The 11,415-nt window shown below is 32.0% G+C and overlaps 3 protein-coding genes across 4 annotated transcripts; 2 read left to right on the top strand and 1 right to left on the bottom strand.

The window, feature by feature from the left end:
* Positions 1 to 2,628: 2,628 nt before the first annotated feature.
* Positions 2,629 to 4,257, top strand: LOC130934841 (sugar carrier protein C-like). Its single transcript, XM_057864368.1, has one exon. The coding sequence runs from the start codon at positions 2,707 to 2,709 to the stop codon at positions 4,255 to 4,257; it is 1,551 nt and encodes a 516-aa protein (XP_057720351.1). The 5' UTR covers positions 2,629 to 2,706.
* A 2,224-nt stretch (positions 4,258 to 6,481) lies between these two features.
* On the top strand, positions 6,482 to 9,758 carry LOC130935736 (uncharacterized). Of its 2 annotated transcripts, none has more exons than XM_057865620.1 (6): positions 6,482 to 6,813; positions 6,901 to 6,956; positions 7,057 to 7,111; positions 7,204 to 7,275; positions 7,795 to 8,072; positions 8,416 to 9,423. In XM_057865620.1, exons 1-5 carry the CDS (start codon positions 6,534 to 6,536, stop codon positions 8,016 to 8,018), a joined length of 687 nt encoding a protein of 228 aa, XP_057721603.1. In that variant the 5' UTR covers positions 6,482 to 6,533; the 3' UTR covers positions 8,019 to 8,072; positions 8,416 to 9,423. The 2 variants fall into 2 exon arrangements, with proteins under 2 accessions (XP_057721603.1, XP_057721602.1); XM_057865619.1 differs by lacking the exon at positions 8,416 to 9,423 and adding an exon at positions 9,433 to 9,758 and having other exon boundaries at positions 6,484 to 6,813.
* Positions 9,759 to 9,925: 167 nt separating this feature from the next.
* LOC130936181 (early nodulin-like protein 13) lies at positions 9,926 to 10,864 on the bottom strand. Its single transcript, XM_057866212.1, has 2 exons — positions 10,620 to 10,864; positions 9,926 to 10,470 (listed from the first exon to the last, which is right to left on the bottom strand). The coding sequence occupies exons 1-2, from the start codon at positions 10,807 to 10,809 to the stop codon at positions 10,079 to 10,081; spliced, it is 582 nt and encodes a 193-aa protein (XP_057722195.1). The 5' UTR covers positions 10,810 to 10,864; the 3' UTR covers positions 9,926 to 10,078.
* Positions 10,865 to 11,415: the final 551 nt, after the last annotated feature.

The following is an 11,415-nucleotide window of genomic DNA, read 5'->3' as shown; positions in this document are numbered from 1 at the left end:
CTTCCTCTACCATTGCCACCTAATACCTTATTCTTATCGGATTTTATTTGCAGCTCTTCTAGCAATAAAAAAATATGATCTAACACACTTCTGAAATATAAATTTTGTGCCTTTTTGCCGAATTTTTATTCATGGATTCACACAAAGACTATGATATTTTATACATGGATTCATGCAAGGGCATATTATGACTTTTCTGCTGAACTTTTATAATTTTTCTTATCTTTTATTCTATTTAATTTTTATTGTTAAATGAGATGAGTGAGATGATATTATTGTAATTTTATTATATCTATTCATCTTTTATAATTTTATCTTAGTGTGAACAATTTAAACTCTCCAAAGAGATAAAATATATAGGTAAATAAAATTAAAGTAGAAATAATCAAGTTTTAGATAAAAATTAAACAATATAGATTAAAAGATATCAAAATGTGATCAATATAAAAGATAATGTATAAATATAGAGTATATAAATTTAAGTTTTTGTATAACAGAGAAGCTAATAAAAAAAATATGATAGAACGACTTAAACCAACTATCACTACTTTTAATAATATTTAAATTGAAAATGATTTAAATTAAAAATAATAATATATTTAGGAGTAAGGTTAAGTTTTTTTTTCGTGAAATCAAATATTTGTAAAAGTATATTAAAAAATAGATTAATTTGATACTTTCAATATCATAGAGGAAAAGATAGCAAGGGGAGGGGTGAAAAAGAAAGAAAGAGGTGACGTAGAGTATAAAATAGTTTTTTAACAGGGGTGTTAATTTTTATTTTATTAAAATTTAAAATAATTTGTGTATGTTTAAGGAGTTTATTTTATATTTATTTATTTAATATTTGCAATTAATTATTGTATTATTTTTGCTTTAACATCTTCTTAGACTCTTAAAAAAATGTTCTAAACAAAATTATTTAAATTGGCAGCTCATTTTTTTTTATTATAGATTAAAGAATGTGATCGACTAAAAAAAAATTTATGTTTTACGAATTTTTTTAGAATAAAAATTTTATCCATTTAAGAATCAAGACAATCTGATGAATTATGGCCTGATTTTAAAATCGCTTTGTCTTTGGTAACGGACAATCTAATAAACATTAAAAAAATTAAGCAAATTTTTATTTAAATTAAACTAAACTTGCCTCAAAACTATTTTTTTTAATTATATTTCTTAAGGCCATTTAGCAAACAAGAAATATATTGAAAAGAAAAGAAAGAAGTGCTTACGGCAAGTCTCAAATCGTATGCAACAAGATGGATATAGATATAAGATGGCCATGTGTATATACATGACTATTGAGAGGTGAATTAAATAAAATAAAATTAATGAAGAGATTGAAGAATTTATCTCTAAACTAATTTATGTTCTTATTCTACTGCACATTGAAATAACAAAAGAATAATACTTTAAAAGAATTAGCAATGTCTACGGATTTAGAAAGAAATGATTTATCATTGTTGTTAAACTCAGCAGTAATGTTTTGGATTTATTTCTATATTGCTTCTTTGAGTTTTTCATCCGAAATCAGTTGTGTATTTTGTTCTTAATGAACTTGTCTTGATCACTATTGAATTTTTTTATAGGATTGTATACTGTAAGGTATTTTTGCCTGAAGAAGTAAGAACCCTCATTATCATAAGTGATATCAAATTCGCTCAGAGGAATAGAGAAGGGATCAATCCATCTTCGTGCTCAAATTATTGCTCTCTTTCTTTGAATCTATGTTGATTCGATGCTTTAAAAATATTGCCATTAACTTCGCCTCTTTATAAGAGTTGTTGTAATCATGTTCGTTCGAACTGTTTTCTTTTATCTTTTTTAAAGTTCTGCTTGTAGTTTCTGCTCATAGATGTTGGATGATAATATATTTTCATTTTTCCTAGCCAATTTAAAAATTTATTTTTTTCTTTCACTTAACTTCTTAATTAGTATTATCTTTCATCAATAAATTATTAGTGGATTAGTTTGATATTGACCTCTATATATAATAGTGTTCTAGAATTTTTTTAGAAGATAAAGCACGTTTAACAATCTTTTATGTTATTTTTAAAATTAAATTTTGATTTATTATTAGATAACCTGACTTTTGTTTTCTTGATTTATTTAAATTTAATTTAATATTATCTATCTATATATATATAGATATAGATATAGATAAATTTGATTTTAAAATGCTTAAAGATAAGATTTATTTTAAATTGTCTATTGATTTAATATTTAAAATAATTTCAAAAATATAAAAATAGAAAGTCTTTGCAGTTTAAATTTAATTTAATACTATTTATCTATATATAGATATAGATAAATTTTATTTAAATATTATTTTAAAATGCTTAAAGATAGATTTATTTAAACTGCTTATTGATTTAATATTTAAAATAGTATAAGAAGATATATAAATATTTGTACTCTTTGCGTTCTTTCTCTGTTGTGATCTCAATTCACTGATGATATATAATTAGTATCATTTTAAACAAAAGATAGAAGATAGATAATATAATAAAAGATAAAAAAAGATAATAATTTGGCAGAAAAATCATGAATCCATCTATAAATATCGTAGTGTTTGTTCTCTCTTCTGATCTCAACTCAACTACAAACCAAACACTAGTCCTTTCTTTTCTCTTCCCTTCTCTTCTCTTAGTCATATCTCTTCCTCATCATCAGTGATTATTTTTCTCTTCTCCCTTGTTAGCAATGGCGGGTGGAGTCATTGGAAAGGGGTCCGGCAATGGGAAGCAATATCCGGGAAAACTCACTTTCCGGGTTTTTGTGACGTGCATGGTTGCTGCATTCGGAGGACTAATTTTTGGATATGATCTTGGCATCTCAGGTGGAGTTACATCGATGGATCCTTTTCTGAAGAAATTTTTTCCAGACGTGTATGCAAAGGAGATGAACATGAAGCCATCTGACAATCAGTATTGCAGGTTTGACAGCCAGGTTTTGACACTCTTTACATCCTCCCTGTATCTGGCTGCTCTGGTGGCATCACTCTGTGCGTCTTCCATCACTCGAATCTTTGGAAGGCGTCTTACCATGTTATCCGGCGGTATTCTGTTCCTCGTGGGTGCCGGTTTCAATGCCTTTGCTCAGAAAGTGTGGATGCTCATTGTTGGTCGCATGTTACTTGGCTTCGGAATTGGATGTGCCAATCAGTCTGTTCCAATCTATGTGTCGGAGGTTGCTCCTTACAAATACAGAGGAGCCCTTAACATGATGTTCCAATTGGCCATCACCATTGGAATCTTTGTGGCCAATGTCCTCAACTATTTCTTCGCCAAGATGAAGAACGGTGAAGGCTGGCGCTACAGCTTGGGTTTCGCGGCTGTCCCCGCCGTCATGATCATCATCGGCGCAATCTTTCTCCCCGACTCGCCGAGCTCCTTGATCGAGCGTGGCAAAGATGAGAAAGCCAAGCAAGAGCTGATCAAGATTAGAGGAACCAGTGACGTGGACGAAGAGTTCAAGGACCTTGTTGAGGCGAGTGAATCGTCCATGGCAGTGAAACACCCATGGGCCACTCTGTTGAAGAGGCATTATAGGCCTCAGCTCGTGATGGCCATAGCCATTCCTTTCTTCCAGCAACTCACTGGCATGAACGTCATTACTTTCTATGCTCCTGTTTTGTTCAGAACCATTGGTTTTGGCAGCAACGCTTCTCTTATGTCTTCCATGATCACCGGTGGCTTTAATGCGCTTGCTACCTTTGTTTCAATCTTTACCGTTGACAAAGTTGGAAGGCGCAAGCTCTTTCTCGAAGGCGGTGCTCAGATGTTTATTTGTCAGATTGTGATAACCGCAGCGATAGCAAGTAAATTTGGAGTGGATGGAAACCCTGGAATCTTGCCAAAATGGTATGCGTTCCTTGTGGTGGGATTTATATGCATCTATGTCATGGGATTTGCATGGTCATGGGGTCCTCTTGGATGGTTGGTTCCTAGCGAGATATTTCCCCTTGAAGTCAGATCTGCAGCTCAGAGTATAAATGTGTCCGTCAATATGATTTTCACATTTGCAATTGCTCAAGTATTCACCTCTATGCTCTGCCACATGAAATTTGGCCTCTTCATCTTCTTTGCTTTCTTTGTTTTGGTCATGAGCGGTTTTATTCATAAGTTTCTTCCTGAGACTAAGGGAGTTCCCATTGAAGAGATGTCTGTTGTGTGGCAAAACCATTCTTTTTGGAAGAAATTTGTCAAGTCTGCAAGTGAAGAAGCTAATGCCAAGGTGGATAACTCGTGTTGATTAAGACAGTTTCGATTTTAATTAGGAACCAAAAGTGATTTAGATCTTATTGTTTTTTTAAGTTTTTTTTTGTCTATTTTAGTAAATAATTCACTTGTTATTCAGTTTTTGTTTAGAATTTGGTTTAGTCGAATACATTTTTTTCTGTTCTTCTTCAAATTTTAATAGTTTTACTTAATGAAATTATTAAATGTTCTTCTCACAAAATTTCATATCTTAATTTGTTGTTTACTTTTCAGTATTAACAAGAATCAATAACTAAAAAATAAATAAATTTTTATATCTTAATTTGTTTGATGCTATTTTAAAAAATGTATGACATTATTTATATATGATGCAATATTACTAGTAGCTTGTTTGTTCAAAAACCACCATGAATGTTCAGAGGCTCTGAAATTGCAGCTAAGAGACATTAACATGGTGAGTTAAGTCATTTATTTATGAAAGTTGGGTTTTGTTTCTAGTAATGGGGAGAGGAGTTCTGATGGATATATATGGTTAGACAATCTAATTTCAAGAATTCAATGTCAACAAACCAGCCAATCTAATTCATTCATATACTTGCTTTTATAACATTCACAAATACAAACAAATGCTCCTACTACAATTTAAAACACAACACTATAACTTGATCTGCATTTCCTTTTGCTTCCAAGAGTTTCTGTTCTGTATCCACTAGCTTTCTCACTTGTATATCTTTAGCTTCCTTGGCTTTCTCACTGGTGTGCTCAATGAGGTTTGGATGTCTAGGAGTAGATGATAGTATATGTAGCAGATCTGTTCAGCAAAAGAGAGGAAATAAATTGAACCTATCAATGAACTAGTAGCAAATTCAAACAGCAATGGTAGATTTTGATTTTCAACTTTTCACCAGTTAATACATAGTTTAAAAGATGAAAAGTAACAGTTAAGAAGTCAAGCAAGTAAGTGAAATTCTATATCATCATTTAATTTTACTGAAAGGTAATATCCAATAAATTGAATGCTACAGACATGCTTTATACAAATTAGAGAACTTCAATTCTAATCCAAAACAGCTTGAAGTTTGATTGTAGGATATCAGCAAAAGAGAATCAAAAGCATCATAGTTAAATAGAACACAAGTAAAAGAATACAAAAGCATAATAGTTAAATTGAGTTGATTAAATTCAAGTTCAGCTAACAAAATTGTAATGAAACAAAATTATCTTTTTTTAGCTCTCAGTGACATAATTGCAAATATCTGGCAGAGTAAAAGAATTGCAAGCAATTTTGGTTCTTGAAAAACAATGAAAAACAGCAAACACATGACTAGGTTATGTGCTCCAAAACTAAATCACCAATTCACCATCTAACCTTCATTTTCTCCCTTTAAATTTCAAACACCACAAACTCAGGAAAACAACTTTTCAACTTGTGACCTTATGCAAACTTAACAACGATGTTAACTACCTCAGATCAGTGTCATCATCAAATCATCAGAATTTTGGTGTCAAAAACATCGTAATCATCAACTTACATACCTTATTCGGAGGGTAGGTAGCCCCTGTTTCCAGCATCAATATCAACCAATTTGCTCTTATTTAGTATCCCCTGCAACCAACAGAAGAAAGTGAGAGAGAGCAAGAGAGAGACAGAGATCGAAAGCGAGAGAGAGACAGAGGGAGAGAAAGAGAACCGTATGATTTTAAGGAATTTTATTTAAGGTTTTATTTTTATTTGAATAAACAATTCAATTATTATTTAATTTTGTTTAGATTTTTTGGTTTAATTGAATATATTTTATTATTTTTTTATTTTTGTCCAATTTCTATAGCTTTATTTAGTGAATTATTAATTATTCTTATTGTCTAGTTTCTTATCTTAGTTTTATATTTAACTAAAGTATATTTTAGATCATATATTAATATTATTATCTGCAAAATTTTTTAAATTTTTTATTTAAATAAATGCAAAATAAATATATTAAAATTTAAATTTGTTATCTTTTTTAAATTAGTAATTTTAATATTGTTATTTGGAGTATATGAAAAGTGAACCCTAGAATAGTTAAATACAATTGGTAAATTTAAATCCTATCATAAATAAAAATAAATTTTTTTTTCTTAAGACTTATTTAATTGTTTATTTTGAAAAAAAAAATATAATTCACTCTTATTTGTTAGATGAACGAAACTATAAAATAGAATAAAAATTTTAAGTATGATTTATCTAATAGACTTTCAATTATCAGGCTCACGTTAACTGAATTTTCACTAATCAAATAGTGAAAAAGCATGTTGCCATGCTCCCCTTGAATGTTGTGCTTCTCTCCTTATGAGTCACCAACATTTCTACTTCCCGAGACAAAAAGAGAGACACAGAAAATGGCGAGGGGAAGCGAAAGTGTGGGTGAGGGCGTACCGAAAGAGATGAGCGAAGCACTGAGGCGCACGGTAGCCAGCCTGGAGAATCTGGAAGCAGAGCTGCCGAATATTCTGTCTCTCTCAAACCCTTTCATCCTCTCTAAAATGCCTCCTCTTCAACGCGCTCACTCTCTCTTAACCCTTGCCAACATCACTTCCACCCTTTTCTCATGTACTTTCGTCTTTTTCTTCATTTCTTCTTCCAAATTCCCAATTCACACACATGCTTAGGGCTTTTTGTTGTTTTGTTTCTGTGTAGTGAAGTTGAGATGCAAAGGGACTAATCCAGATTATCATCCCCTCAAATCTGAACTTGTAAGTTCCATTTCTCGCTTAACACTTCCTTGTAGGTTTCCACGGTCAGAGTATGTTAGTTAATCGTTAATGTCGTTGCTTTTGTCTCCGACTCTAACAGGACAGGTTAAAAGTTTACCAACGCAAACTGGAACCCTTTGGGGATGTAGGTCAAGGTACTCTACAATTTTAATTCTTTCTTGAGTTCAAGTTTCAGTTATCTGATCTTAGAATTAATATTAGTCGATTTGGGATTTTGTTTGCGAAGCTCTACCACTGCCTTCTTCTTTCTTGGATGAGCAGCCTTCTGTTGACCACTCCTTACGTGACCTCACTTCAGGTAAGTAATTGTAAGTTATATAACTCTGAACTTTAATGCATGAAAGTGTAAGCCTCTAGGATAATAGTCCCCAACTATAGAGAAGAGACATATTTGTGCCATGCATTTTTTATGTACTTGGGACTTATCACTTCAGCATCATAGGATGATACATTGTGATGGCCAGTTAAAATGGGGATCACACTCATCACAGTCCATCCTATGATCCAATTTGGTGAGGTACTGAATCTGAAGTGAGTAGTGGGAGCCACATTTTATGCTATGATGATAACATGTTGAGTTTCAAGTGAATACACAAAAATGAGTTATTTTATCGCTACTTTTTTTAGAAAATTAACCCCACTGGGATTAATTATTTAATTTGGGGCAAAATTGAATACAAAGTAAAATATTGAATACTTCAAAGTGAATTTGCTTAAGTTGGGGTTTGATGGCACAAGCTTACAATTACTAGTACTGAATAGAGTATTACTCAAATGGTTGGATGTATTTCATTTTGAATGCGGTTATTTTATGCAGTACAAAGAAAAGAAATGGCTAACATGAGCATTGGGGAGGTACCAATGATGAGCAACTATCAGGAGCAGGCTGGTCAGAAGAGAAAGCATCCATCTTCTGAAGAACACCCTGTTCAAGTTGATGCTGAGGTGCACGTGAAGAAAGAACCACTTGAGGTTTTTGGTCATAACAATGGAAAAACTGAGGAACCAATAGTCATTGACATTTCAGATGATGACGAGTGATGATCATTTTGAGCTGCTTGTGCAGTTGTGCCTCCCTTATTTTTCAGAATCTGGGTAAGAGTTTCATTTGGTGTTGTAAGTTACTTTACGAATTTGATGATGTCTTCCAAACTGTCTTTTGGTACAATAACTGCATGATGATCCTGTAGGGTACTAAGACTTTATTCTGGTCTGAAAACATTTTTTACTACTATCATTATTTAGTAGTTCATGTCCAAAATTTGTCCAAGAATACTTTACTGAAGAGTTAATCAAAACTTCATTTGTTCATATACTGAATCTGATATATCCATAACTGTGACAAACAAAATATTTGAATTTATAACTGAAAAAAGTTAAGGATTTATAACTGCTTTCTTTGATTCTAAATCAATCCAGTTGACTTACTCATTTCCAGAACTAAGATTCATCTTATGCTCAAATTGAAGAATCTCGACTCAGAACTGAAGTATGCGGATTCTGGAGAAGTTTCTAGTTATATCCAATTAAGAATTGCTCTAGCCCACAATAGACAACTCTAGCCTTGCTAACTTTATAACTTGTATAAATGTTTAAGCTTTGTTGATTTGGTGTGATTGGTAAAATTACATTAACCTCCTCTGAGCCTCTGATGTTAAGGGACATTACACACATACCTCTTTATTTCTAAAAGTATTTATAGAACTCTTCTAAGATTTAAGTTTATCTGACATCTGGTAACTTTATATTTTTCTAAAATGGACACTGACCTCCCAGCAGATCTGGGGTTGTCATTGTCAACATATAATTCATGGGGTGCTATGAGTAATTTCACCTAAAACTCAGGGGAGGTTGGTGTACTTTATCATATTTATAACTTATTTATCTTTGAAAGTTTAGTGTATGCTTGGTGTTAAGGTTTGATTATACAATGTGTAATTATTCATTTATTTGTGATGTTAAATTCTTATGTTCTCAAAAAATTTCACTTAGGGTGGTTTGGTAAACCTTATGTTTTTCAAAAGTAATGGCTTTTGTAGCAGTTATATTTGCTAAATCGAATAAAAGAGCCTTTAAAACTAAGTACGAACTACAACAATTGTGTTTTGGTAAAATTTGTTTTGTAAAGTTTAGAATGACTTTAATAGACATAAATATAAGGTTATATTATCTTTCAATTTTAAAAAACACCAGTTAGTTTTGTAAAGTATCTTTATAGGAGTTTTCAAAAGCTAAAAGCACAAATACATGATCATTTTGATTTGTCAAGCACAAAGTGAAGTGTGTATGTTTTTAAAAACTACAAACACTTCAACACTTCTCTGCTAAACTTTACCAAACCCACCCATAGTTCTGCGACTGGCTTACTGTAATTGAAGATTTATGAGAAAATTAAATTCTTATTTCATCTTTGAATTTTTCCATATGCTTTTTACACTTTGATTTCGTTTTGCAGTAGTATAACTGAATAAAATGGAGCTGCCTTCAAGAGTTAGCAGTGCTGGAGACGTTTATTTCAACTGATAAGCAGGGTGGATTATGGCATGTTTCGCAGTTGGCGACCATTTGCGTCCATCAACTGCTTGTATAGTTTTGATCTCACTGGTTATCCTCCTATATATCCATGTTTATATATATATGTTCATAAGTAACTTTTCCAGAAGTTATTTTAAGGTTTGCCCCTTCAACTTAATTTGAAATGCTTGTTGCTTTTGTTGTTAAACCTTTGGAATTTTAGTATTTTTTTTTTCGTAATTGTTATTCATCAATGGATCAAGATCAACTAAAATTTTAGAATGCAACCGCTTTGGCTTCTCCATATAAAATATGATTTGGTGAGCATATATTTTGCATTTTATGAAGTTATATCAAGTTTGAAGAAACTTCTTCGAATAGAAGAATGATCAATATGCAATATTTGGTAAAAATCAATATATTTTATAGGATATTTGAAAAGGCAAACATGATAATAATATATGAAAAAAATTAAATCTTTCAATTCCTTCCCTACAGAACTAATAATCTAATAATATCACATCAATGTGACAGATTTTCAATTAAACTACTGTATTGGATATAATTCAACCATTCATTGATTCACATTAGAAAACCCACATGGCAAAAACCCCAATAAGAGTCATAAGAATGCCGGACTCCAAAGCATTGGCACCACCACTTGAAGGAGCGACAGCAGGGGCAGGTGTATGATCATCTTCAAATCCTGAAGAAGGTGAAGGAGCAGGAGATGGTGCATGTGTATGTGCCTGTGAAGGTGCAGGTGCACCCCTTGGAGTAATGACCACCACATGAAGCTTCTCACCTTGCTCACAGCTACCCTTTGCTCCACTTATGAAGTAGAATGGTCCAGGGTGGTCCAGCTCCACCTTAGTGTTGCCGCCATTGAACTTCTTAATTGGATTTGATGTGTTGCAATTCCCATAATCCTCTTTGTTCACTTCCAACACAGAGTCTTTCCCACCATCATATTTCCACACTGAATAAAGAAAAAACTTACGGATTACTCATTCTCAACTTTACCATACTTTTTCATCATCAAATTTTATAATACACCAATTTCTATAATTGGTCACAAATAATCTTGTAAAGAAACTTAGATTTTGAAATAAAAAAGAAGAGAATTACCAAGACGGTCTCCGACTTGAAACCTAGCCCTCTCAGCCCATTTGTTGAGGGAATCAGAGGGTGAAGATGGAACCTTCCATGCATCAACCTTGCCTCCAACCAAGATATCCTTAGCAGCATAAGATATTCCAAACACAACAAAAAGGACCAAAATACAAGTAGCTGAGGAAGCTCTCAAACAACCAGCCATTGTTTCAAAACAACAACAAAATATGCTGAGGATTTTTACTGATTATTGATGTGATATAATGGTACACAATCAACTGGATTTAGCAATGTGCTGAGGTTATTTATATAGCGGTGGGTTTGGGTGATGAGATATTGCGATGAACTTAGAACTTAGAAGTAGCCGTTAAAAGGGTACATTGGGAATGGTACATGGTGTGGGGGCCACAGAGTTATGTTTTCTTGTTGTTATTTGTTTGGCCTCAGAAATCAGAATTAACAAACGGTCAAAAAAACACCATGGATTGCTGCCTCTACGAATACTCATTAGTACAACATTGGATACTTAAATTTGTTATTTAAAATACCCAAAAAGAAATTGTTATTCAGATTTTCATTTTTTTGCAAAAATAAAAATGAAAGAAAAACATAATGTCCATGATAGAAATACATTTTATTTTTTCCTATCTTAATATATTCTCTGGTTACAGTTTAAATTATGCACAAAGTTCTAAAAGAGAATTAAAATTATTTTGGTTTTAGATAAGTAAAAATAATTTTATAAATTATAAATAAATATTTAAATTGATCTCAAAAAATTTTTTAATTGAACAATTGTTTTTAACAAATA

The sequence above is a fragment of the Arachis stenosperma genome, chromosome 6, assembly GCF_014773155.1.
Source record: "Arachis stenosperma cultivar V10309 chromosome 6, arast.V10309.gnm1.PFL2, whole genome shotgun sequence".
In the NCBI taxonomy this organism is placed as follows: domain Eukaryota; kingdom Viridiplantae; phylum Streptophyta; class Magnoliopsida; order Fabales; family Fabaceae; genus Arachis; species Arachis stenosperma.
The sequence above is the reverse complement of the archived record's forward strand: the minus strand, read 5'-3'. Positions and strand labels throughout refer to the sequence as shown.